General features: G+C 52.4%; 2 protein-coding genes across 2 annotated transcripts in view; one reads left to right on the forward strand and one right to left on the reverse strand.

The window, feature by feature from the left end:
- The window catches only part of RAB11FIP4 (RAB11 family interacting protein 4), a 95,387-nt gene that overhangs the window by 50,994 nt on the left and 17,043 nt on the right, over positions 1-27,350 (reverse strand). The gene's annotated exons all lie outside the window — the stretch shown is intronic.
- Positions 24,750-25,355, forward strand: LOC109385150 (GTPase HRas-like). The gene has a single exon (XM_019647086.1). It carries the CDS (start codon positions 24,786-24,788, stop codon positions 25,353-25,355), a length of 570 nt encoding a protein of 189 aa, XP_019502631.1. The 5' UTR covers positions 24,750-24,785.

Below are 27,350 nucleotides of genomic sequence, written 5' to 3' on the forward strand. Positions count from 1 at the left end.
TCTCTCTCTCTCTCTCTCTCTCTCACTTTAGGGGCCTAGGCTGGACAGATTCCTTAGGAGACCAGGGCACAGAGCTGTGCTGCCAACTGCCTACAGGTAGAGGGAGAGAAGAGAGATGCCCGGGCACCTTGGGGGCTCAGGGAGGTCAGGAGCCCAAGAAGAAGAGGAAACAGACCCTAAGGGCGTCTGGCCAGAGCTCACATGGGCTGACGGCTACTCTGTGGGTCTCGAATGCTAGACTTCCCACACCCAACAGCACTGGCCCAGGGGAACAAGATTGCCCCAACAGTGCTCTGCCTACGTAGTGCACATCGCCTGGGCGGCTTTTGCTGGTATCGATTTGTCCGGTGGAAATGACAGTCTGGCAAGAACTGTTTCCACACTCGTGTGGACAGCCTGACCTGATCCGACCACGGTTGAGGGCAGAAAAGTCTGCCACACACAGACACCTCTCCCAAGAAATGCCTTAATGACCAAACCCTTCAACAGCAATGGTTTGAAGTAGGCAGAGCAATGAAATGCATTTTGTGCTGGTGGATTTCTAGAATCAGCTGTACTGTTGGTCTCCTCCCAGGATTCTGGGCTGCGGCTTGGCAGCATCAGGCCCCTCGATTTCTACCGGCCTGACTCTCCAATCACGGCAGTTTCCCTGCAGTTCTGCGGACACATGTCCCCAGCCATGGTCCCATCTCAGGGCCTTTACAGTTCCTGTTTCCTCTGCCTGTACCTCTTTGGTCAAGATGTCACCTTCTCAGCGAGGGCTTCCCTGCCCACTCCATTTAAAAAAACAACGCCTGGCCCAGCACTCCCCCACTGCCCTGCTTCCGCTCCTGCCATCTCACACACTGCAGGTTTTACCTGTTTGCCTGCCCCTCTGCCATCATGTGACCTCCACAAAGGCAGGGACTGTTATCTGTGTGCTCACTGTGGTATCTCCAGTGCCCAGCACAGAATCTAGCACCAATCAGATGCTCAAATATTTGGTGAATAAATGAATTGCCTATGCCAGGCATGTGCTGGGTAGGGGCTGGGCAAACAAATTTCGGGGTCTGTGCCCTGAACTGCCGTCTGATAGAAGAGACTGCCATACCACATCCAGGAGAGATGATCACACCATATCCAGTAAGACACAAGGTGGGCCAGCCAAATCAACATGCTTGTCCTTTGGTGCCCAGCTGATGGGGCAGGACCACCCATTAATCCAGTTGGGAGGCCAAGCAGTAGGAAGACCTGAGCGGTCCTCCTCATTCGAGAGGCCAGTGATTTGATGCCCAGTTACTGGGTCAAGGGCCAGCACAGCGGACCTGGAGGAAAACAGAGCCCAACCCCAGGGACTCTGCACACCGAGCAAGGTCAAGGCATTATGGCCCACTGTCAACACCAGGCAGTAGGCAGACTAAAGGTCCTTTCTTTTCAAAATGCAATGAGCCCTGAACCAGGGGACAGAGCACAGGGCCAGAGGGTTGGTACCCCATCTAAGACCCTGAGTCCCTGAGATGCCTGCCTTCCAGGAATTGCTTACCTGATATACTTTATTGGAGCCTCTCCCACCCTCTTCCTACCCATACCTGAAATACATACAGTAAATTAAAATCGTGAGGCCCCTCAAAGCAGGATCAGATGTGAAACACTCCTTGGCATAACAGGGAGTTTATGTCCCATAAGCTGGACGGCAGCCCTTGGAAAGGAAGTTTCTAGCCATCTTGGTGGAAGGCAGGCAGTTGCAGGAAGGTGAGAGCTGTGAGGGCCCCAGGTGAACAGCCAAAGAGAAAGCCCTGGATGTGGGGGCAGCTGGTCCCACCAGGAGGGGAGGGGGCTAGGACGCCATGAAGGGGCCAGCGTGCCTTAGGGAGGGGCACACACACTCTGAAGAGAGGGAAAGCTGAAGGCAGAGTGAAGGCCGGTGGCATATCCACCAGGAAGTTCTCAAGCTGCAGCCCAGAGTCTCCCCAGTACAGGCTGCTCCAGGCCCCCTAACTTCTTCTCCCTTTTCTTCCCTCACGTGACCAAAACTCCTTTCCATGAACAGGCTCCAGGCAGTCTCTCCTACTGATCTGCCGTGGGGCAAAGGTCACGCCTCCCAGCCTGCTCACCTGGCCTGGCTAGTTTCATCTCTCCCCTAGGCACAGTCTTCTCTCTCATGCCAGCCTTAGTCATCCACCCCACTTCCTCCACCAAAGCCCAGGGTCCCCAAATTACAAAGCTGTCCCCCAATAGGCACTGGCCCAAGGTCTGCTACCTGCTACTCAACTCCCAAGTTCTTCACTGGCTTCCTTAGACCCAGGTTTTCATTTTCCCAACTGCTTGCAAGCATCTTAAGGGCAGGGACATGTCTGTGTATACATGCCCCTGGGCACATAATTAGCATTTCACGAAGTTAGCTTAGCGGTTTATGGTTTGGGCCAGTCTAGCTGGGGGAGATGGTGCTGGGCAGGTGGCAGGACCCCAGTCAATGGCAGTCACCACTCACAGGACTCCACCAAGGCTGGGTTAGATGATTCTAGGAAGGGAAGGAGAGAGGGAGCCAGACATCCCTACTGCAGAGATCTGAGACACGCAATTGGTAACCCTCCCCCTTTGAGATTCCTTTTTCCAAAATCTGGCATCACGTAACCACATCTCACCAGGGGAAGGACCTGGGGGTGCACCAGAGGATGTGCCTGCCCCATCCACTTCCCAGGAGCACTCAGCACCTGCCTCCAGGAAGGGAGGACAGAGGTTCTGTGCATCACCAGGAACCAGCCCAGGGGTTTGCCACACGGTGTAGGCTGAGTGCAGGAACCCAGTCTCCTCACAATCCTTTGAGAAGGTGACCTAGAAATAAGTCAGTCAAGGAACACTGGCATGTCCCTCAGTGCCAAGTGATGTAACATCCAGCCATCTGTGGAAGAGCAGGGCTGGGGAGAAGGGGAAATGGCGAAAGAAGTACACTGGAGGGTGTGCAGAGATGAGAAGGAAAGAAGTCCGGGGCTAAATAGGGACCAGGTTTCCAGAGCAAACACACGGTTTTCCAGAGGCTGCTCTGCCAAAACGCTTGTGCCTTTCAGGGAAGCGGCTGTGACAACAGCAACGACTGCCAGGACGGTCCCACCGGCTCTTGCGGAGAGAAGGGGTGGGAATCCGCACACACCTCTGAGCTCCGAAGCATCTCCGCTGGAAAGGGGCAGGGCCCTGTCCCCAAATCCCGAATCAGGCTGGCCCTCCGTCTTGCCCGGCAGAACTCCTCAGAGCCGAGACCAGGCTTGGTAAGGCTACCGTGAGCGGAGGTGAAACTTCGCTCGCGCACAGCCCCCTTCGGGACTCTGAGGGGCCAACCAAGAGCAGGGAGCTGCGGGAACACGGGTCCCGGAAGGGCAGGCACGCTGGGAGCGGAGGTGGGACGCGGGGGTCCCAGGGGAGGCGTCCTGGCAAACGAGCCCTGGACCCAGCCCACAAGATCCCCCTAAAACCACTTTCTGAAATTGCGCCGCAGACACCAGCGGCCACCTCTCCCCGCCGCCCGGGGCTAGTCCGCCTCACCCTCGCACCTGAGCGCAGGCCGAGGGCCCAGAGCGGCCAGCGGCTTTTCCTCCGTGGCCCAGCGGGCCGAGACGCAGGTAACCCGACCTCCCCCGCCAGGGCCGAGAGGGCGAACTCTCCCGGGGCGGGAGCCGGCGCCGGGGCTGCGGACGAAGTTCCGCTCTCTGGCAACTTCTCGGGCCTCGGGCCCGTGGGCCCAGCCAGGTGCGCGGCGCCAGAGCCCCGGGAACCCGAGACCCTCTCGGCCGCCGCTTACCTGGCCCCCAGGAGCCGGCGGGGTGCGCATCCCCGGTCCAGCCGCGGGTCGGTGAGCTGCGGAGGGGCGAGAAGCCGGCGGGCGCGGGTCGGCGGCGCGGGCCGGGACGCGGCGAGCAGCTCCGAGAGCGCAGGAACGCGCCCCGCGGCAGCGCACACGGTGAGGCACCAGTTGAAAGCGCCGGCCCCGCCCCCACCCGCGCCCGTTGCCGGGAGACCCGCGTGGGACGAAGGGGCTCTTTGTATCAAAACTGCCGTGACATCACGAGGCGCCCGGGCTCGGAGACCGAGGAGGCGGGGCCTGGTGCCGGGGGCGGGGCCGGAGGAGGAGGAAGCACGGCCTGGGAATCGGATCCGCAGGGGGCGGAGCCCAGGTAAACCCGTCCCCTAGGTAGAGGCAGGTGGCTGGGGCGGTGCGGACCAATGGCTGCGCGGCCGCGGGGCCGGCGCAGGCGACACCCCGCCCGAAGTAGAGCTCGCCTGAGCCCTCAGGAGCCGGCCCGGCAAGGTTACGGTCTCCTGGGTTTGGGCGGTCCCGGCCCTGGGATTGCTGAAGACCGAGTTTGTAAGCGCATGTGCCTGCCTGGCGGGCTCTGTGGCCGCCGCTGCCCATTCCAGTTCACTCTCTCACTGTTTGCGGTCACCGCACTGCGAGATTCTGGCCAGAGCTTTCGGGCTCACGTTTGCGGACCCGAACTGAGACCTACCAACCCCTCCCCTCCTTCGCGTGCCTCCACCACCGTCGCTTCCTAAACTGATTCTCATCCTGAATCTCATCCACAACTTTCCAGTCTTTTCCTGTCAAGTCAAAGCTGTCTTTATACCCAGCCCAGAAATAGAAAGGACCAAGAGGCAACAAGAACTAAAAAACAAAAAGGGAAGAACCCTTTCTGTTGAATCCTAGTAAATAAAATTTAAGTGAAAAACGTACCCCCCTAACTCTTCGCTATGCTCTGGATTAAAAGAAGGCAAAGATGTAAAGCAGCAAATATTGCAAATATAGTTTCCTTTTGACTTCATGATGCATTGTGTAGCTGGTGGGGGCCAGGACGCAGATTTATCTTCCTAATTGTCCCACACCGATATGACGACACCTTTGCCTTCCATGAGTTCTGACAAATAAGGTGACACTTTGGTATGGGCAGGGCCTGTCACCAGCTGGGTGCATTGATTCAGCACACACACACACACACACACACACACACACACACACACACACCGCCTTAGCAATTTGCTCTCAACTTCCTTCTCCCCAATCTCTCTCCTGCAAATAAATTCCCAGCTGCCCCTCTGTTTACCAGGGCCTGTCTCTAAGGCAAAGCTTCCCACTGGGGCCTCTCCAAAAAGGACAGCATTAGCCAGAGGGGGACTTTCTGTCAAGGGCTGATTTGGTGGGGAGGGGAGAGCAGTGGGGGTGATGAGGGGTGAGGTGGAAACTCCACCACCCACTGCTCTCCTTTCTGCTTATGCCTTGTAGTTCAGAGATTTCTGTGTGGTGGCCACAGACCGTTTCTCACCCTTGTTTGTCTCCCTAACACATAGGAGCACTGTAGTGTATCATAAACAGCATTGCTTTGGACTCAGACCTGGGTTTGAATCCTTTGGGACAAGTTATGTAACCTCTCAGAGATTCAGTGTCTTCATTTACAAAATGGGAATGGCACAGTCTACCCCACGGGTTATGTACCCTGGCACAGTGGGTACGCCTAATTTTAGGCACTTTTCAAAGGTGTGGTACAGGAATTAGCCCGAGAACTCTGCCTGCTCTGCCTTCCCTGCTCCACCCTGAGATCTTAGCTCAGCCAATTCCCTTAAGGTTTCAGAGTGGCTGAGTCCAGGGGTTCTATCTTAGTTTCCCCTCTTCCCTGGTGAGTCTCATGTTGCCCCTAACAACTATGGGGCCCCAGAAAGTAGGTCACATAACAGAATCACCCAGAACTGGAGAAGAGAAGCAGAAACTTAAGGTGATCATTGCCTCTCTGGGTCCTGGCTTTGTCCCAGCGAAGGTCAGTGGAAGAAGTCAGACCCATCAAGTCCTCTCCCTGCCCCGCCCCCAGCGGTAGTCTGATTGACACTTTCAAGAGCTCTGTGGGGGGAGTGGTCCTAGTGGTCCCTCTTTATTTTCTCCAAAAGTGGTGGGGTGGGGAGCATCTCCAGGTACTTGTTCTGAAAAGCAGCATGACAGAGAGGAAGGTCACAGATGCTAGCATTGAATACTTGTGAGTTTGAAGCCTGCTCAGCTCTACAACTTACATGGGTAAGTCATTTCATGTTGCAAAGCTTCAGTTTCCCCCTCTGTAAAATGGAAACAAGACCTTTCCTCTTCTGATTGCGAGGTTTAAATGAAATGATAAAATAAGTGTCTAGTACAATGCCCCCCGTGCTTCAGGCACTCAATATTAATAGTAGCTCCTAGTTATTACTGGCAGCATGAACGAGCCCCAGCCTGACTCAGTTATTAGGTGCATGAGCCTAATAACTGGCTCTGGCTCCAAGGGTCATATCTTGGCTTTACCACCTTGTAGCTCAGTGACCCCAGGCAAGTTTAATTCCCAGTGTCTCAATTTCCTCATCTGTAAATTGGAGATAATAGTAGTATGTATTTTAGGATTATCGCGAGGACTGAATTTTAGGATTATCGCGAGGATCCATAAAATACTTAGAACAGGGCCTGGCACATAGCTGGTGTTCAATAAACAGGAACCATTATCAATTGTCATATGGCAAGAGGCTAGGAAGAACTGAGGTAAGGATTAGCACCTGAAGCAGCTTGTGGGAGAATTTAGGACACTGTGACTTCCGGGGGAGGCCCTGACATCTTCCACAGGATTCAGGGAAGCAGTGATCATCTGCTGGATCAGGAGGAGGAGGCTGACAGTCTGAAATGAAATGTGGGAAATGTGGCCGAAATGTGTCTGAAATGTGGCTCCAGCCCAGGCCAGGGCTCTCAGAGGAGTCAGTGTTCTCTGTTCAAATGGGGACTGGGAGAGAGTTATTAGGGAATATAGCCCAGCCTCCTGAGCACAGCCCCATCTATGAGGCTGGGGGCGAGTGTGCTCTTGACTTAGCTACCCTGGTCCGTCAGCACAGGTATGTTGTAGAGGTCATAGAATCACACCATTTTAAGCTAGGAAGACTCTCTGGATAAATATCTAACAAACTCTTCTCCTCATTTTATGGATGGAAAGATGGAGGATCAGAGAGGGCCGAAAATTTGTCCAAGGCCCCACAGTGAGATATCAGATGAGCAGGGACTGAAACTCAGGCTCCTGACTACCAGCAGGGCCCTCTCCTTCCCACTCCACTCTAACTGGGATGCTTTACTGATGGGGTGAGACAGGCAGGGGCTGAGGAATGGTGGGGAGTGGACTCCCTCACAGTGCTGCCCACAGCTGCGAGTCGCCTAAGAGGGTCTACCTTGCCTTTTCAGGAGAAAGAACAATCTCATTAAAAACAGAAACCCTCGGGGCCGGCTGAGTGGTGCATTGGTTAAGAGCTGGCTTGGGACGCCAGAGGGCCCCGGTTCGGATCCCATATATGGGGGCCAGTGACACTGCCCTCTACAGCTAAGATGCTGAACAACAGCTCAACCTGGAGCTGGGCTGCTGTGAGTCGCCAGCAACGGCAATGGCGTAGGCTGCAGCCCTTGCTGCAGTGGGTTGCCATGGGCTACCATGTGTAGCCAGCAGCCAGCGTGAGCGGCCAGCAGCTGCCATGAGCGGCCGTCCAGAAGCCGGCGACTGATCTGCCTCGCCCGGGAAGAGCGCAATGATGGTGCCAACTTGGGCCAGTGAAGCAACGTCCTCCACAACTAGACTGAAGAACAAAACGACAGCAACTTGTCTGTTCTCCTTCCCCCAATTCCCCAGCGTTGTTCCCATTTCCCAATTCCCCAATAAAAATCTTAAAAAAAAAAACAAATAAAAAAAACCCCAGAAACTCTCTCCCAGGGAATGTAGCTAAGAATAATTTTCAGATGGCAGGTCACTCTGATGAATTCTTTTTATGTCACGAAACTGACTCTATTATTGTCCATATGAGAATACTCCCATGGATGTTGAATGCCAAAGCCAGAAAGCAGCAGATAGAATGTTGACAAGCAGGAAATATCATCCTCCAGAAACTGATGGGGGCAGAAAACACATGGTCATTTGGGCAACTCAGTGAGGGAAGAAAATAGTAAGTTCTCTCTGTACCAGAGCTACCTACCTCTGTATACTTCCTTCTGCTGTCACCAGGCAGAAGTTAGCTTAACATCAGGTGGTGTAAAGAGGCAACGTTTTGTACATGTTTGGGGCGATATGGAAGGAGAGGCCAACATATATGGCATCATTACAATAGGAAAAAAGCTCTCTGAACATTACCCAGTGTTAACATTAGCCAAGCAACTGATACCAAGCAACATTAGCCAAATGAACAAACAGAAAACAGCTATACAAATACTACTAGAATTGGGGGCGGGGGGAAAGTAGGTCCAGTGGTTCTCAAACTGGGTTCTTTAGAACCCCCAAGGTTTTTGTGAGGACCCTGCAAAAGGGAAGGGTTGTTCCAGGTGAGCAATATGAATAGTTCCACTTCTCTCTGCCTTACGTGTAGACTTCCACATAAGATGTCATGTGAACGAAGAGTTCTGTGGCTTTAAGGGTGTTTCAAGTCCTAGTCTAGCATAACCTGTTTCCCATGAGCTCCAGAGGCGGGAAATGGCTTCTCTCCTCAGTTGCACAGTCAGTTAGTGGCAGAGCCAGGATTAGGGCCGGGCCTCATGACTCTCTGCCTAGTGCTCTCCAAGACAGACATCAGTCATCAACCAGGACTGTCAACATCAGTCAAACCTTGTCACGCACTGGACATTATTTCTGCCCAGCCACAGTATCACAGCTACTGCTCTTGGTGTGAAAAAAGCCCTCCACATAGCTGGCTCAGGCTTTGCCACAAACACTTGTATTCTGCACCTCCTCTTTAGAGGCCCCTTGACTCCACAGTCAGAAAACATCAGCCTCAAACATTAAGTCTCAGCTTTCCACCCCAGAGGACAAAGTCCACCTTTGATGACTAAGCAAAGGCTTCAAAAAGGGAAATGGTGACTAAAGAAGTAGGCAGGACCCTGGGGTTGCAGAGGCCTCTTGACCCTGGGGAAAAGTCGTTCCCAGTCCCCCGCTTAGAAAAAATGAGAGCAACGCCTGAATCCCAGAGCCCTACCCCTCTAAGCAGGGGCTGGTCCAGGGGGCCTACGGTGGGCCCAGGAAGAGAAGGACATCCAGGACCATTCCTTTCTCTGGAAAGCTGTGGGATGGGAAGCCATTGCTGAGGTCCCTTCCCATTCTACAAAACCCTGGGCTAGCCCAGGGCCGGGTCTCGGAGCCCAGCATGCATTCTGGAAATGGGAACTCCTTTCTACTGGCAAACGCCTCGCTGTTGGTGACTGTTCTTTGGCCAGGATGCCTTCTGCAGTCGGCCCCTGGAGCTGGGTTCCCTCCTAGTCTGGCTGGGCGCTGTGCAGACGGGGCGGGACCAGGTCGTCCTGACTCTGGCCCCAGGCTGAGTGTTCAGAGAGGCCAAGCTCTATTTTTGTCAACCTGTACACACGTGAACAATGGGTTTTCTTACTCATGCAAACCCAACAAGAGGGGAAAATGGTGAGAAAACCCATGTTTCCTCTGACTCATTCAATCATCTAAAAGGAGGAGCTGGCAGGCCAGGAGGAAATTGGACACAGTCTTCTTTTGACTTGTATTGGGTGAGGGCAAGGAGGGAAAACCTCCCTTTCCTTTACTTTCAGCAAGGTTAGGTGACTGCAAGACCAGGAGAGCATTAACAACTCTCCTCTCCTACAGACCCCTCCTCCCCTGCCCACCACCTCCTCCCACACCAGAAAGCCTTTGTCTCTGATTTTTAGGAGTGGGCGGTAAAGCAGTGGTTCCCAAACTCCACTGCACACTAGACTTACTTGGGGAACTAAAAAATGTCAATGCCCGGTCGTACCCCAGAGTAGCTGAATCGAAATGTTTAGGGTGGCAGCTATTTTTAGGGTTAGCCATTTTTAAAGATCCCCAGATGATTCCAGGGCAGCAGTTTGGGAACTACTTTGCTGAAGGTGTGCTGACTGCAGTGGAAGTTGGAGCAATCACAGGCGAAGGCATCATCCGTTCGTTCATTCATTCATTCACAAATATGTAATGAAGACCTGCTATGTGCTAGACCCTATTCGAAGTGTTGGAGATAACACCTGTGATCAATATAGTCTCAGTTTTCATGGAACTTACATTCGGGTGGAGGAAGGAAGATAAGCAAATAAATGATATACATGTATATGACACATACGATGAAGAAAACCAAAGCAGGGTAAGAGACAGAGAGACTTCAGGGGCAGGAGTCTATTTTCACCCTGGATTTAGGCACCGATTTTTGCTTCTGGAGAGGGTAACTGTGCCTCCACTTGCTGTCCTGGACTTGATCGCTCTCTGGCTACAACAGCTTCCACTTGACAATCCTCAAAGCCCTGCCTCCTGCTCTTCACAGGGCTGTCCTGCTTACCTCTTCACCTTAGATTTTTTCAGGGCCGGGGCCTGACATCTTCTGCACACTTCACTCTTGACCCCTCCCCCTCCCTTCTGTCAGCAATAAAGTGTAGCATAGGCCTGTGCAAGGCGAGTGATCCATTAAGAATCATTAATGTGCAACCCACAGAGGGATTTTAGGCTTGAGGGGTACATGAGAGGGTCATGTGGAACAGCGAGGAGAGAGCCCCAAACTCAGGGTCAGACGACCTGGATGCGAGGCCCGGTTCTATCATTTACAGGCAAAGGGCCAGTCACTTCGCCTTGCCAACCCTCAGATTCGTCTTCAGTCAAATGAAGAGAGTCCGATCAACTTTATAGGACAGGGATCTGCATTGAAAGAAAATGTCAAAGACTTTTGGAAAGTATTTTGCAAATATGAGAACTTTTTAGAAATTATTATCATCTAGGCCTATATAGACCTGAAATCACAGTGCATTAAAGCTGCAAGGGATCCTATTTTACAATTAAGAAACTGGGGCCTAGAGAGAAAAGATGACTTCCCCACTGTCACAAAGCTCGTTAATGGCACAGGATCCACGCTGACCTCAGGAAGGGGAAGGTGGTTGGGAGTAGACTGAGAGTGTTGTTTTATTTAGTATCAAACAGTTTGCCCTCTCTGTCCACTAAGCTAACTCCTATTCATCCTTCAAAACCCCACTCAGGTGTGACCTATCAGGTGAAGCCTTCTCACCATAGCACCACTAGACACCTAGGGAGTACAGTAAGCTGGGTGCCCTTCCAGTCACTAGCACATGTGCGCACACACACACACACACACACACACACACGTGTGTGAGCTCACCAGAAGACCCTATACTTGAGAGGCCAGGGTCCAAACTCTGTGTCAGCTGCCCTCATAGCTATGTTCTGAAGCTGCGGTTTCTATGTACAATGGTTCAGAGAGCATTGTGGGGTCCCATACCCAGTTCTTCTTACTCCAATCCCAGGCTCCTTCTTGGGCCTCACAGCTTGGTAGTTGGGTTATGTCCTCTACCCTACTCAGAGCTGTTTTGGATGGCAGCCTGCCCACAGCCTGCCCTCTGGGGCTCTCTAGCAGGGTATGGCCCATGAAGCCCTCTGAGCCCTGTCATCCCAGTCACTGCTCCTTACTCATGTCCTGTGAGCTCTCCCTGCATTGCCGTTCTCAGCCTGCGATTAGGACCTACACAAGGAACACTCCAGGGTAGCGATCATTAATCTCAAGATTTCTTCTCCCTCCTTAGAAGGGAATAGCTTTTAGACAAGGATGGGCGTAGATGAAGACAACTTTACATCTTATTTCAGGTCAGAAGGACACATACTGAAGGGCTTGTAATTCCACTTTGAAAGCAAACATAGTCCCCCACAATTGTCTCCTAAATTATCTTCGTGACACTGGAATTAAAAACCACCCCAAACCCTGTGGGCTCTGCACTGTGAGAAGGTGGGTGGGGGAAGACAGCAGTCGTGGCAGCCAGTCCTAGAGGTGGTTCCCGGGACGGCTCACTTGGACCCACCCAGGATGGGTCCGGCTGCCCTTGAATAAACAGGCCGCCACAGCAGCAGCAGACAGGATGGGCCTCGTTTGGAAACTGAGCTGGCCTCCTGTCTCAGGCACAGGCACACACACATATGCCTCCTTTGTGGCCCTTCCAGAGCAGGGCTCCGCAAAGGGAAACCAAAGGCGCCTGGCCCCAGAACACTGAGCCAGTGTTCCTTCCACTTAGGGGAAAACCACAAACCAGCAAGGCTCTGTGGCCGCAGCCCAGGCGGACTGAAGGAGCTGCTGTTTTCAGGTAGACATTGGAGAGGCCCCAAGCCCAGAGGAGGCCAGTGCAGGGGGAGGAAGGACTACTCCCAGGGTGCCCTAAAAAAGAAACCTTTCTTCCAGGCCAGGCCCCCTGCTGTCCCACTAGACCACAAGGCCACATTCATGGGAGTGAAGTGCTCTGGTGCTGGGCCAGCCCAGGTTCAAGCCCAGCTCTGCAACTACCTCCCATAGCTTGCACATAGTCAGTTCTCGCTACTTGCTGTTGCCATGTGAACCCTGAATCAAAGAAGACTGAACCGTTGCTCCTCGGGGTTAAGTTCCTGCGAGCCTCTGATTACATTTTTGTCAACTGGTCAATACATAACCTTGCTGTATGTATGTTTAAAGACACGATATTTAATACATGAGGTGTGACCAAACGATACGGTGGATGTTTAAATTTTTAAAAAATGTGTATTACAGTAAAAGACACGTTGCCATTAATCTCCTTCAAAATACTCCCCCTCACCTCATACACACTTATCCCATCGTTCTTGCCACTTTCTGAAGCAGCTCTCGAAGTCCTCTTTTGTGAGTGTCTTTAGTTGCATGAATGTCGTGGCTGCCTCGATGTCCTGAATCATTTTGACTTTGGGAAAGAACCAGAAGTCACATGGTGCCAGATCCTGTGAATGAGGAGGATGAGGACACACCACAATGTTTTTATTTGACAGAAATTGCCGTGCCAGAAGCAATGTGTGACATGGCACGCTGTCATGATGGGGGCTGATTTATATCACACTTTAAAATACACCTTCTCTCAACCGTAGCTCATACCCGACTAACTGCACCGAACAAGTTGAAACACGTCACACACTGTTACTAATGTGTTGCTTCCCATATTGAAGATCCCTGCCTTTCTGTTGGATGGCACTCAGCAGCAGCATTCACCATATTTTCTGATCACCACGGAAAGACTCCATGTCACACATCGCTTCTGGTACGGCAATTTCCGTCAAACAAAAACATTACGGTGTCTCCTCATCCACCTATTCACTGGATCTGGCACCATGTGACTTCTGGCTCTTCCCCAGAGTCAAAATGACCATGAAAGGTAAACATTTTGAATGGATTCAGGACATGGAGGCAGCCATGACAGTACAACTGAAGATGCTCACGAAAGAGGACTTCCAGAACTGCCCCAGAAAGTGGCAAGAACGATGGGATAAGTGTGTATGAGGTGAGGGGGAGTATTTTGAGGAGGATTAATGGCAATGTGTCTCTTACTGTAATAAATTTATTTTTATTTAAACATTCACTGTATGTTTTGATCACACCTCCTGTGTTGTTGATTCATTGACGTTGCACTCACAGCTGACAGCACTATCATGCATGCCTGAACAAAGGTTATCTAGCACGTATTTTCTCCAGAGGGCACAATACAGCCGTCTTGCACTTCGGAACACCAGGCAGCACTTCTGCATCACATTTGGGGGCCATTTTAAACAGCAAAATCACCCCCAAAAAGCCCCCAAAATATGAAAACATGACACTAAAAAGACTGCTAAAGGACACCTGTTTACAGTATGAGCAGAAACAAGGAGGAGTCACATGTTGTTCAACCTCAGCTGGCCGACCCAAACCGTTAACGCTTTAAGCATGTCTGCAAATGATCAATGAAAACACCGCCAGTATTGATTGGGGGTGGAGGGGGGTAACACATTTTAGCAAGTAGGCAAATTTGCAAATACAGAATCTGCCAAAAATGAGGATTGACTGTATCTGCATTATAGGGTTATGGGGGGTGGGGTGAGTGGGGGGTTGTTACATGAAATAATGTGTGAAGAGTACTTAGCATAGCAATAGCTCAATACATATTTTTATTGTTCCTATTGCTATTACTTGCTGAACAGACCACATTTTGACACCTTGGCCATTCCCTCTGCTTGGAACATCTAGTGCTTTCCTTGCGCTTTTTCCATCTAGTGAAGCCCAGGGTTTCGAGTTCGCCTGGGGCTGGGTTGGAATCACAGCTCTGCCATTTGCCAGCTGGGACCCCTAAGGCTAGGCTGGTTCTCCTTTCTCCTCCTCTCATCTCCAGCACTGATTCCCCCACTGCGCAGGCGCAGCTGATGGCTGTACCTAATAGAAGTGACCAGAGGAGACCAGCCTCCGGTCCTTTCCACAGGGTCTGCACAGCCCCCTGTGCAGGTGGCGGAGCTGCCTTCCTTCTGCGACAACACTGCTTCACAGGTGGACCCTTCTGCTCGGGGCCCTGGACCCCACCCCCATACCACTTCCTGCATCCTCAGCTTCTTCTCTACTGGTTCCTCTTACCAGATTATGCCCCGGCGTTGAAAATCCCTCCTGAAACACCGCAGGGTGGAAATGAGGAAACTAGAGCGTCATGGTCCTCATCCTACCTGAACTCTCATCGCAGCACTTGACCCCGTGGATCTCTCCTTGAAACTCTTAGCTGGCTTCTAGGATGCCAGCTTTCTGCTTTCCTCCCACCTCCCCAGGAGCGGCTTCTCAGTCGCGGTTGCTGGCTCCTACACCCTTCCTCAGCTGTAAATGTGGACAGATTCTGTGCTTCAGTCTTCTTTCCTTCTCTTTTCCCCTTCGTGGGGCTGGAGAGGGTATCATCTATAGCGCTTGTGGGCTTTAAATCTCATCCAACTCGGATGCCTCCTAAATGTTTATGTTCAGTCTGGACCTTCTCCCCTGACCTCCAGACTCCTGTATCCAATCGCCTATGGAAGAAATTTACTGGGGAATGTCTTAGGGATCAACCCCATGAGAGCATGAGCGAAGCAAGATGGGGCAGAGGGAGAGATGAACAGTGATGCAGTGTCATGAGGCATCAGCTAACCCACAGGAGCTCTGGAATCAGGACGGCCACTCAGAGTTGTCCCCCAAAGAGACAAGGAGCAACACCCTGTATCCTCACATGGACCAGTTCTGGGATAAGGCTCCCCCCGTCCCCCAGGAAGGGTCTGTAATCTTGGGTCAGGCAGCCCCTGGTCCCTGGGGAGGATCAGCTGCAGTGGCACTTTAGGCAGATAGAAAAACGAGGGCCTCCGACCTAAAGCAAACCGGGACCGCACCATGTGGGGGCATCTTCACCTGAAACTTGAGTAGGCATCTCAAGCAACATGTCCACAACGGAACTGCCAAATTTCCCTCCAAGCCTGCCATCTCCCTTAGTCCCCACTCCCCCACCCCTAGCTCAGCAAATGGCACCAATATTCACCCAGGCACTCAGGCGACAACCTCGGGCTGTCCTTGATGACTCCATTGCCTCCAACCCATGTGGACAAGTCCTGTCATCTCCAGCTGAGCCCACTTCCCCTCCCCACCTGCCTGTCACCATCCTTGACCAAGCTTCCACCATCTCTTCCCTAGATGAATGCACAGCTATCTAACTGGTCACGCTGATTCACACACACACACACACACACACACACACACACACACACACCAGGGATCTCTTTAAAACAGCAGGTCTTGTCACTGCCCAACTGAAAACCTTCACCTGGCCTCATGACCCCAGGATAAGCCCCAAGCTCCTCCCCTGTGCTCTCAGGCACCTGCGCTGGGAGCCTCCTTCCAGTTCCCTTCTGCATCACTCATCAGCCACAGCGGCCTTCTTGCCAACTCTCACACCAAGCACACTCTTTCCCACCTCAGAGCCTTTCCACTTGCCTGCTTTCTGCCCCATCCGCGCCTTCACGTTTCCATCCCTCACCCTGTCCTGCCATCACTCTCTCCGCTTCACTCTGCTCTATTTTCTTCAAAGCCCTTCTCTCTGTCCGTATTTACATAATTTTCCTGTTTATGGTTTGCCTTCTCCCCTTAGAATAGTCCTTTGAGGGAAAGGACCTTGTCTTGTCGTCTGTGGGCAGTTGGATCTCTGGTGCCCCAGACACAATCGCTGAATGAGTGAACTGTTGAGTCTCATCACTGAACTGGGTGGGATTCGTCCTGGGGTGGGTGTGAGAGCTAGCGATGAAGAGCGCTGAGGGCTTTTATGGTGATTACCATGACTCAGCTTTCACAGCCCAGCTTGGCACAGGCAGAGCTCCCTGTGCTTGCCGACCGCCCCCCGACCCCCAGGTTCCTGGGCACCATGGACAGATGGAACATTCCACACGCAGCACTGCACGATGGTTACGTGTCTGCCTCCCGCATAAGCCGAGCTCCTCCAGGGTGGATGGTGACATACCTCTGCCCTACCTGTCCTGGTCCCGGGGCGAAGCTCAGGCAAAGTCTGGGGAATTGACTTCAGGTGAATGGACCCTTTCCTGCTTCATGACTCAGCATTTGAGGGGTTGAGCCAAAGTAGCTCACCACCAGACAGGCTACCTGTTCTTGGACGCAAGTCTGGCCCTAGACTGCAGGGCTCATGCCAACTCAGGCACCAGGCAAGGGGCTTGCTAGCTGGGCAATACCAGCGTGGTGACTTTCACTGACACACCTGGCACCGAGAGCTCTGGTAACTGCTTCTCTCAACACCAGACGGTCACCCAGCACCTCCAGCCTGGCTTATTGGCTCATCGGCTCTTGTCGAAACCTGCTCAGGACAGTACTGAGGACATGTTCATCTCTCTTCTCCAACACACCTGACTTTGTGTCCGGGCTCCACCACTTACAAGTTGGGCGACTTTGGCAACCTGTTTAACAGCTGAGCCTCTGTTCTGTGAGCTGTAAAATGGGGATAATAATAAGATCTCCCGTTGGGGGGCTTGAATGGGGTAAGGTCTCTAAAGTGCCTGGTTGCCATGACCTCAATATGTGTATGCTGTTATTACTACTCTGTCAATGAGTTATGTGTGCAAATTATTACAACCCTGGACACATTTTAAAAACTCTCACCTCCTACAGACATACTTTTTTCATACATGATTTTAAAGTGTTTGTTTCAGCTTTTAACAAGGGCTAAAAGAAATATGAAAAGAATCTGTATTTAAAAATAATAAAATTGATTTAAAAAATAAAACTTTTATCGAAAACTCATCGACTGTGTGGTTCATTATCTCCCCTATAATGACCATCCCCATAAACTTATTATGTCAGGTTCAGGGATAAGAATCCTAGTAAGTTTATTTACCTGTCTGAACCTCAGTGTTCACATCTGTGAAATGGAGATAAAAGTACCCTACCTACTACACAAGGCTGTTATAAGCACCACCCAATAATAGGTCTCAAGCACCTAGCAAAGTGGACGGCACATAGTAGGAGCTGAAGAGGTGTTAGCCCCTATCCTACCGCATCCCAGCCCATCTGCTATATACCTGCTTCCCTGTGTTGGGTCATGAAAGCCGTGTATCACCCATTCCCCCTTCTGCCAGGCCTGTCTGGAAACCCAGGGATAAGCTTTTATGTGGTTTTCTGGGCCCAATGGTTGGGTTCTTCCTGCTTCCCTATTTTTGGAACTCTGACCTTTTGTCTTTATGGTCTGAGTGCATTTTGTGGCTCTCCCAGTGAGTACCTCCAGGCCTCCAAAGTATCAAGTAGCGGAGCACCAATTGCCTTTCCAGGAGTAAGTGGGCCAAGAGCATAGACCAGGAAGCCAGGAGACCACTGGTGTCTATGGCCTTGGGGGCTGGGCTGCTACACTCACAATGCAGGTGCCTGGGGACCCCAGGAGGGCTTTCCAAGTCTGGGAGATTGCTCTTGGGCTCTGATGCCCCAGGGAGGTCACAACCACTTTGGTAGTGGTAGTGTGACCTCTGAGAAGGTCATGAGGTCACCTGAGCCTGCAAGGGCATCTGTGCCCCTGTGTCAGCCAGTGGTGTAGCTCAAAGGGCTTTAAGGTAGTTGGTGGAGGTTTAAATCCCAGCTCTACTGTTTAATACGCAGTCAGTTCAGGTCCAAGCACTTCTCCCACCTGGGTCTCCATGCTCTCATCTCAGAGTTGTCGAGAGAATCAAATGAGGTAACATTTGCTTAGCTTTTTGTCAGACCAGGTAATTGCTATTAACGTCACTATGCCAGACTGCCTTATAAGATGGACAGGCAAAAGCTATAAGCAAGGCAGAAAGTAGAATAATAAGAATTCTTTCTTTTTTAAATTTCTTAAGAGAGGTCTTTCCTTTTATGCCAAGTCAAAAGTATTTCCTCATTTTTTCTTTCGCCTAGATATCACCTAGCTTTCTCATACTGTCACCATTGCATTTGGTGCAATGTGTGATTAATTATGGTCTGCTTATCCCTCCCAGACTGAAAGCTCCAGGAAGGGCCATTTGACCCCAGCACAGCACCTGGCCCATTATAAGCACTAACTATTAGGTGAGCTAATGAATGAACGTATCAAGGGCACGGCATCTGCCCTTGATACAGGGCAGACGAAAGGTAATAAACAGTGAGAGGTAATAACAATAAAAGTTAACACAAGGGGCTTCCTCTGTGCCATGCACTGTTCTAGGAGCTGTACAAATATTGGCTCAGTTAATCCTTCACAGTCCTACCAGATAGACGTGTACACATCTGGATTTTCTGTGAAGCTAATGAAGCTTAAACTTCTAGGACCCTCACATGCTCAGGAGGGGCCCCGCCAGTGTGCTCACAAGGTTATGTGTTTTGTAAAATTGCAAAAATAAGATACATTGAGATCCTTTATCTTAAAGATGACTCCACACAAAGAGCTTCAGGCCCCACAAAATCTGGATCCACACGTATGCACTCCTCTCCCCATTTCACAGACAAGAAAACTGAGGCTCACAAAGATTAGGTAATCAGCCCAAGGACATTCAGAGCCAGGATTTGGCTGCAGGCCTGCCTGGACTCCAGAGCCCTTTCCACTATGCCACAGACCTCTGAAGTCTAGGAATAGAAGCCCTGGAGAGTACTGACATGTGTCTGCCCAGCCGCAGCTTTGCAGCTGTGAGTTCTGGGCAGAGGGAGGGAGGGAGGAAGGGAAGTAGGAAAAGAGAAGCTGTGGTCAGAAGGGTCCCAAGTCCAGAGCCCAGAGCCCAGAGCCCTGAACTCCAGCTAATTGGCATCAGAATCCTGATTAATCTGACCATTTCCTCCCCCACCCACCCCCTTGTGACCCAAATCTACTATTTGCCTTTCCAACTCCTGAAAGCACTAAATACAAACTGCCATGAGCCAGCCCAGCTCACCCCAAATAAACCTGCTCTCTGTCCCCTTCTTCCTGGGCCCCTCCGCCAGGCCCAGCCTGTCTCTAATACCAGGCTAGGGCAAACAAGAGCTGGCACACTCTGCCCTCAAGGGCAGCCCTCCCTTGCTGTTTTGAAAAAGGCCTGGTTTCAGCTGCCCAGGCATTCAGTTACCTTCATTAGAATGGGCCCGGGGAGCTGGCTGGGCACTGACCGCTCGGGGCAGATTCTATCGTAGCAGGATTGAAAGAAGAGAAAAAGAGTGGCAATGGAGCTGCCTTTCCCCAGGCCACTGAGAGGGAGAGGGATGGGCAGCGGGAAGAGGGGAGCGCAGGGCCTGCCAGGGCCTGGGCCGGGCCCTCCACAGCCTCGAGTGGCCTCACTCTTTTCCTTGGTCCTCAGAGCCGATTCTGAAAGTGAGCATCAGCTGGATGCTGGGTCAAACCTCCCCATTCCATCAGAACAACTCGGAGAAAAGAATGAAGTGAGAGACAGAAAGATTGGGGTGAGGGTGGGGTTGGGGAGCACTGAAAAGAAACAGCTTTCTGAATACCCGAAAGTTAGGGGCAGAGATGGGGCTTAAGGACACCTGGCCTTAACTCTCTTCCCCAGACAAGGAAGTGACCCTGTGGACACAAGGACCAGGAGAGCTGATGTTTGAAAAGATTCTCTTAGGCCAAAATGCAGAGATGTTAAGTGTGATTTCTTCCAGAACATGAAAATAAGCTTTGAGTATCAATGACATTGACGTGACGAGAATTGAGCTTTCGAAACAGAGTGGCAGCATGTCCAGCAGCCTCTGTCCCCACTAGGGACTTCGGGGCCAAGGGAAGCTGAGCTGCAGTGGCTCTGTACGGCCACCTGGTTTCCAGAGACTCTGCCTCCTTGGCCAAGGAAATTGGGAATTTATCCTAACCCCATGAGTGAGTGGAGGGGTGGGGGTGGGGGTGTCTTTCCTCCCTAATCCATAATCCACCAGCGGAGTAGCAGGTGACCAGCAAGAGTGGGAAGGCTGTGGTCAGCCAGGCAGGGATGATGTGGGACAAGGGTAGAAACCCCAACCAACTCTGCTACCTAGTGGCTGTGTGACCCTGGCAAAGTCCCTTAATCTCTCGCTGCATAACTTTCTCAGGCTGTAGAATGGGGACAATAATAGCAAACATTTATATACACCCTGCTGTGTGCTAGTTACTAACCTAAGCACTTTATTTATGCTAACTCATTTAATCCTCACAACACCTTAGGAGGGAGGCATCGCCACCCTCATCCTACAGGTGAGGAGACAAAGGCACCGACAGGGGAAGAAACGTGCAGAGGGCACACAACTCGAAGAGGCAGGTGCGGGATTCTGTCCCAGGCCACCTGGGTCCATGGTGCGTGTGCTTCTCCGTGACAGGACACCACCTCTGTCCCCTTCATCTGGGACCCAGTGTTGTCAGGTGTGCTGGATAAAGGATGCTTTAGGTGCAAGTCAATCCATCAGGGGCTAGGATTCCTGCGTAGTGAATTCTGATGCAGGCAAGGTGAGGAGCGGTCCAGAGCCCAGGTCTGGGGCTTTGGGACCAATGGAGAGCGTCCACAGCAGTGATTCCAAAACTTGGGTCAGGTGAGCTAGCTGAGGATGGAGATCCCTGGGGTCCACCCAGAGGCTGAGTCCACCACCAGGGCCCAGGGATCTGCATTTCACATGGAAACACTGGCTGCAGGGTGAGCACTCAGGAGCACCACCCTCCACACTCCCTCCTGGCGGCAGCAGTTGTAGGAGGCAGAAAAGACCTCAGGCCACAGAGCCAGGACAAGCAGGTCCAGCGGCTCTGGCTCACCCTTGACCCTGTGGCCTCAGTTTCCCTGTTTGTAAGACAAAAGTGTTGCACCAGAGACGATCTCCCTGGGCCCTGTCCTCTGAGACGCTGTGATTCTGAGCCTGTTGGGCCCTGGCTGAGAAATATCCAAACGCAACTGCTTGGCCTTTCTCTGCTCTCTGTTTCCCTTTGATTCCGGGCTCCCAGAGGGAGGAATACAAAGAAAATAGCCATGACAGTAAACAACTGCTCCGCTGTGAGTGGGCCCATGCAGGGGGAAGAGGACCACCAAACTGTGGCCAGTGTGGCCAACGTCTGCTGCTTGATCAGCCCAGGAAGGCTGGGGAGCCCTCACAGCAACAGTGCATGTCTCCTCGGAGCCACCCAACACACGCTCAGGGCAACAATGGAGCCTGCACGTCTGGCAGAGGAGAAAGGATGCACTGGTTGCCTCTGGTCCAGCAGGTTCAGGGTGTTCCTGCTGCAGGGGCCTGAGATGCCTGGGCCAGCTGAGAACCCTGGGATTCCTGTGTCCATGCCACATGATGCTGGGAGCCCTCAGCAACCCCAACTGACTGACCTAGTGCCCACCATGTGCCAGGCACTGCTTGGGGATTCGTCACCTTCTTTACTTATCCAGTCCACACAGCAGCCTGAAGCAAGGGAGCACTGCTGTGCCCAGCTTACAGGTAAGGAAGCTGAGGCCCACAGAGACTCAAGGGTGGGTGTGGAGCAGCACAGCTAACAACAAGTGGCAGACCTAGCCCCCTGGAGTGCCTGACTCGCCACTGAGCTGCCTCCCCAGCTGGTGTTTATCACAGAATGGGAGGAAGCTCACTAGTTACAATGTTAACACTTCTTGCTTTGGATTAAGCTTTCCTGGCTCCAGGGATAGTCTGCTGGAGTCCTGAGCCCACTATAAGCAGAATCAGAGCAGAGCAGAGCAGAAGCAGCCTACTGATCAGAACCCTGCTAAGGTGTTGGTTCCAGGACTAAGGTAAGTCCGGGTAGAATTCTCAGGGAGGTGGTATGGAGGTAGCGACTCTAAGAGCCTGGAAGTTGGTGTTAGGAAGCTAAGTCCTGGGTGAGGCTTTGCAACCAGCCAGTGGGACCTTGGGACGTTGTCTTGTGGTCCCTGTGCCTCCGTGGGGCAGTTTCAAGGCCTTAAATGCTCCCCTGCACATTTCCAAGAGGATCCTCCTGACAGGGATGTTCACCATCCCTGCACTGGCCAGCAACCACCTTCTCAGTCCAGTGATGAGACCGAGAGCAATGATTCCCAAACCTCTCTGCAGTTAACATCACCTGAGGAGGTTTTAAAACGCCACATCCATGCCAAACTTTAGACCAATTACATCTGGATCTGGGCATGGGATGCAGGCATCAGTGGTTTTAAGGTTCCCCAGGGAGTTTGCAACCTGCCACCATGTGGAGACCCAGTAACCTGCAAGAGTGTGGCTCAGGCTTTAATGAGCCTATGATCGAGTCACCCGGGGTCTTGTTAAAGTGCAGGTTCAGAGTCAGCAGGTCTGGCCTCAGATTCTGCAGTTCTAATAAGCTCCCAGATGATGATATCCATGGATCGCACTTTTGTGTAGGAAGGGCTGACAATGTTGGGAATGGCAGTTCCCCCAGATGCTCGCTCCAGAGGGGAAGAAAGGGGCCCCCTGGCCATGTCTCACCACCCTCTGACAGCCCTGAGGGACACCAACATACTGAACTCTGAGGAGTCCTGCACCCATTTATTTTTGTTTGACCATTTGGCTTACAGCAGGGCTCAGGAACCTGGTGGGGGTCCTCATCTGTGCATTTTAGGGACCAGCCTGAGGGGTCTGTGAAGAGGATATGGAGGTGTGAACAGGGGATGATCTGAGTTAGAGGCCAGGCCCAGGGTTGTGCGGAGGGTGGTGCTTTTCTGCCTCACCTGCACACCTGTTCCTCTGTGACAAATGGTCTCAAGGTATTTATTAGACAGGTAGAGCTGTGAGTAGAGGAGGCTGTGAGTTTGGTGGGGGAGCTGTGTGTTGGGGGGCAGTAGATAGGGGTCCAAGGGAGGTGGGGGCCCATGGATGATGAGGGTCCATGGGTAGGGTGACCCATGGGTAGTGTGGGTCTGTTGGGGGTGTGGGTAGAGGGGCCATGAGTGTGTGTGTGGCCTATGGCTATAGGTGGTTGTGGGTTGGGGTAGGTGTGCGTGGTTGGGAGTCTCAGCACGTGACCCAACCAGGGTTTACAGTAGTGTTGTTCTTTTGTAGTTAGGTGTGATAGCTCCTGTGAAGTAACTAAAAAAAATGAAAACCCACAATTTTGTTTTTGTGAAATAGTAGTCCCCCCCCCCGCAAAAAAAGCCACCTGCTGCCTCCAATCATGGAAGGCAAGAAAAAAAATATGAAGAGCCCCAAGAAAGGAGTGGTTCTTGCTGGAAAATAGGAGTGCAGTAGTGATATTTCTAGCTGCCAGTGTTTCTAGAGCTGTCTTCTTGTCAGGCTCCAGCACATCCTAACCAACACCAAGGGCTTCTACTTCACCTCCCTGAATCCTCACAAGGAGCCTGAGCCCACCCCACAGACAGCAAGCTGAGGTCTGGAGAAGTGATAGAACTTGCCCAGAGTCTCCCTAGGAGGGGGTCGAGCTGTGACCGAGACCCAGGCCTCTCTGTCCAGCTCCACTCTCTCCTTAGGAAACCACACCACCTCCTCCCAGGGATCGCAGCCATTGACCACTTAGGATGGGCCAAGTCCTGACTTAAATGCACTTTTTTTTTTTTAAACAAGGGAGCGTCCATTCAGCCAAGGCATCAAACACAAGTCTCCCATGTGCTTGCTTCTCCACCAGACCCAAAGAATTTTTCAGTGGATCCCAAACCTGAATTTCAAGTGTCCCATCCCCACTCCGCCAAGTCAGGCCTTAGCAAAATGGTCTGTCCCAGCCCAGCCTGGGCCTGTACCTGGAGAGGCAGAGGGCCAACCTTCCTGCCCAGGATTTCTCCGCTTTGTGAAGGGCATCTGAGAGGGCTGGCGGTGACTGGGAAGCAGGAAAGAGCACTGTGGCTGCCACCAATTTCCTGTCTACTCTGTGTCCCCCTGTCCTGAGCCCTATACCAGTGCCACTGCAGGCTCAGGGAACCCCAGGGGGGGGATCAGTCTCTCAAAGGGAAAACAAGGCAGGCAGTTAGAGGCAGACATTGGGTCTCTGTGTCTGTGTACATCCCACATAAGGACCCCCAGGGTACTTCCCCTCTCCATCCAAAACTTCATCTTTTCCCACCCCTGCAGGGAAACAATTGGATACAAAATACCTACTCCACCTGCACAGATGCCAATCAAGTGGTCCCACACCCAGAGAGAAACAGCCCGTTCTACAGAAAAAGGGATAAAAATAAAAACTCCAAGTCCTAGCCAGTCAGGCCCTTTTTGAGCTCCTCCAAAGGAAGCTCCAAACTCTCTGGAGTGTCCTTTCTCTTCTAATAACGGCCCTTGAGCTCTGCTCTACCGCTCGGCCGCTTCTATTTCTTTGAAGTGTACTATCTCTTCTAATAAACTGCTTTTTCACTACTTTGTTTCGGTATCTCATTCAGGTGTTTGCTGGAGACACCAAGGAGCTGGACATCGTGCGGAGAAAGGCCCACTCCCAGGCAACATATTTTGGTGAGCCAGCCAGGAGGTAAGCCCCATCCAGGGGACCTACAAACAAAAAAAATGAAAAAGACCGCCTCTTGCTCATTCTACTCATCTCTTCTGTTCTCTCACCAGCTCGCTGAACTCACAGTGCCTCGTGCTGAGTCCCTGGAGGCGCCATGACTGAGTATAAGCTCGTGGTGGTGGGCGCTGGCGGCGTGGGGAAGAGTGCCCTGACCATCCAGCTCATCCAGTATCACTTCGTGGAAGAGCATGACCCCACCATCGAGGACTCCTACCGGAAGCAGGTGGTCATCGATGGGGAGACGTGTGTGCTGGACATCCTGGACACTGCGGGCCAGGAGGAGTACAGCACCATGCAAGACCAGTACATGCGCACCGGCGAGGGCTTCCTCTGCGTGTTCGCCGTCAACAACACCAAGTCCTTCGAGGACATCCACCAGTACCGGGAGCAGATCAAACGGTTGAAGGGTTCAGACGACGTGCCCATGGTGCTGGTGGGAAACAAATGTGATCTGGCGGCACGCACTGTGGAGTCTCAGGAGGCGCAGGAGCTGGCCCGCAGCTACGGCACCCCCTACATTGAGACCTCGGCCAAGACGCGCCGGGGTCTGGAGGATGCCTTCTACACGCTGGTGCGTGAGATCCGGCAGCACAAGCAGCGCAAGCTGCGCCCGCCGGACGAGGGCTGCACCGGCTGCGTGAGCCCCAAGTGCCTGCTCTTGTGATCCCACTCATCCCCTATGCCCGCCCCTACTTTCTCTTCTAATAAACCGTTTTTTCACTGCTTTGCCTCGGTATCGCGTTCAATTCTTGGCTTGAGACACCAAGGGACCTAGACATGGCGCTGAGAAGGGCCCACTCTCCGGCAACAGGACAGCAGGACTGTCGTGTTCAGCTGCACAGGTTGTGCACTGCACAATTCAAAGAGGTACCATTCCCATGGACTGTGATGAGAAGAATGCCCCTTAAAGGTGTGTTGCATAGTGACCCCGGCTGGTAGGTAGAGGCAGGATTGTGTATGCAGCTGCAGCCTTTTGGTCCCTGTTTAACAGCTGTTGACCAAACCCTACACTGTGATTGTAAGGCCACTTTCTGCTTCCTCTGGGGACGAAGTGGCAGCTATACCTCAGACAATTTCCACATCACACCCTGGGCTACCCACAGAGCCAGTCAGTTCTGCACTTCTGTAACAAAGATGCTGGTACATGAAGGGTTCCAGGAGCAGAGACGCTTAGTGAACTGCCTCTACCTCCCTTCTGGGGGTCCCACAGGTGCACAGGTTCCCAGAGGTCCTGCAGCTCAGAAGCTGGCTCATCTTTCCTTGATGTATTTCCCATACTTCCTTGCAAAGGACCCCCTTTCTGAGGAACACCTTTAAACCACCCCTCCTAGCCCCACACTGGGGGGATCTCTGTGTTACCTGCTTCCTGCACCCAACCAAAAGGTTTTGGTTTTAGGACCCTCTCTGCCCAGGTCAGAGCCCATGTCCAGGCTGGGGGAATTCTGCCTCCTCTCCTCAGTCCAGGCCTCATCCTGCTCCTGGAATAGTTTCATTCCTTTGGGCAGAATGGTCCTCTAGCCATGCCATGCAGATGCTCCAATAAGTTGACCTGAGTTATGCAAACCCCTCAGGGCAAATGAGTCCTTCTGGTCCTTTCTCCTAGGCTGTTGGGGTAAGGGAAGTGAAGAGAGGCCAGGGAAACCTGAGAAACCTCAGGAAACGTGGACACGGAACTGGCTCTCTGTGGTATCTGGCATCAGAGAGGTGGAGGTTAAAAATCCTAGCGCTGCACTCTGCAGTCCTGAGACCTTGGGCAAGCGACTCAACTGCTTGCTCTTGGAGCCTCAGCTCCCTCATCAGTAAAATAGGTATAATAGTACCTACCTGGCTGGGTTTAGGCTAAGTAGACAGAATGGGGGTGGGGTAGCAGTTAGAGATCACACATGTAAAGTGCCTGTGTGTGGCTGGCACTCCATCTGTCTCTCCCTCACCCAGCCCTGTGTCTGGCTCCTGCTGAGACCTGGGTTCAACTGGAAGGCCTTGTTGCTGGGACTGGAGATGTCAGTAGGCCAGAGAGAGAAGGGATGGAGAGAAGCGAGAGAAAGACCAAGACGGGCAGGGAGGGAAGGAAGGACAGAGAGAGAGAGAGAGACAGAGACACAGAGAGAGAGAGAGACAGAGAGAGAATGGCTAGAAAGAACTGATGGAGTGTAGCAATTTTAAGGATACTGAAGAAATGTTTAGAGAGAATCAGAGAAAGGGGAACAAAAAGTCAAGAGACTAACATACACAGAGGGACAGAGAGCACAGGCATAGAAACAGAGAGAGACAAGCTGAGAGGGTCCAGGCAGCAGCAGGGGTGTGGTCACCTGTGGGAGGTCAGGCCCAGCAAACAGGCAGAAGGGGGCCCAGCTCCCACCCCGGGAAGGGGACTGGGGTGGGAAAAGGAACCAGCAGTACTGCCCGGAGGTGGGTACTTTCTGGAGGAGGGGGAGGAAATGGGGCATTAGGACCCCTCAGAGAAGGGATCGGGGTGGGGGGCAGGCTGGGAGCTAGGGACTCTCAGGGAAACGGGGGAGCTAGAAGCCCCTCAAGGAGGGGTTGGGGGCCTCAGCCAGGAGCTGGGAACCCCTCGTGGAAGAGGCGGAAGAACAGCCTGCTTGTTTCTGGACCTCCCAAAGAGGCCAGCTCCTGATTCTAGGGAGACCCTCATTTAGTC

The sequence above is a fragment of the Hipposideros armiger genome, unplaced genomic scaffold (genome assembly GCF_001890085.2).
Source record: "Hipposideros armiger isolate ML-2016 unplaced genomic scaffold, ASM189008v1 scaffold_108, whole genome shotgun sequence".
In the NCBI taxonomy this organism is placed as follows: domain Eukaryota; kingdom Metazoa; phylum Chordata; class Mammalia; order Chiroptera; family Hipposideridae; genus Hipposideros; species Hipposideros armiger.

Bases quoted from the DNA above. Each gene is read 5' to 3' on its own strand.
- LOC109385150 (XM_019647086.1), top strand. From the start codon at position 24,786: ATGACTGAGTATAAGCTCGTGGTGGTGGGCGCTGGCGGCGTGGGGAAG.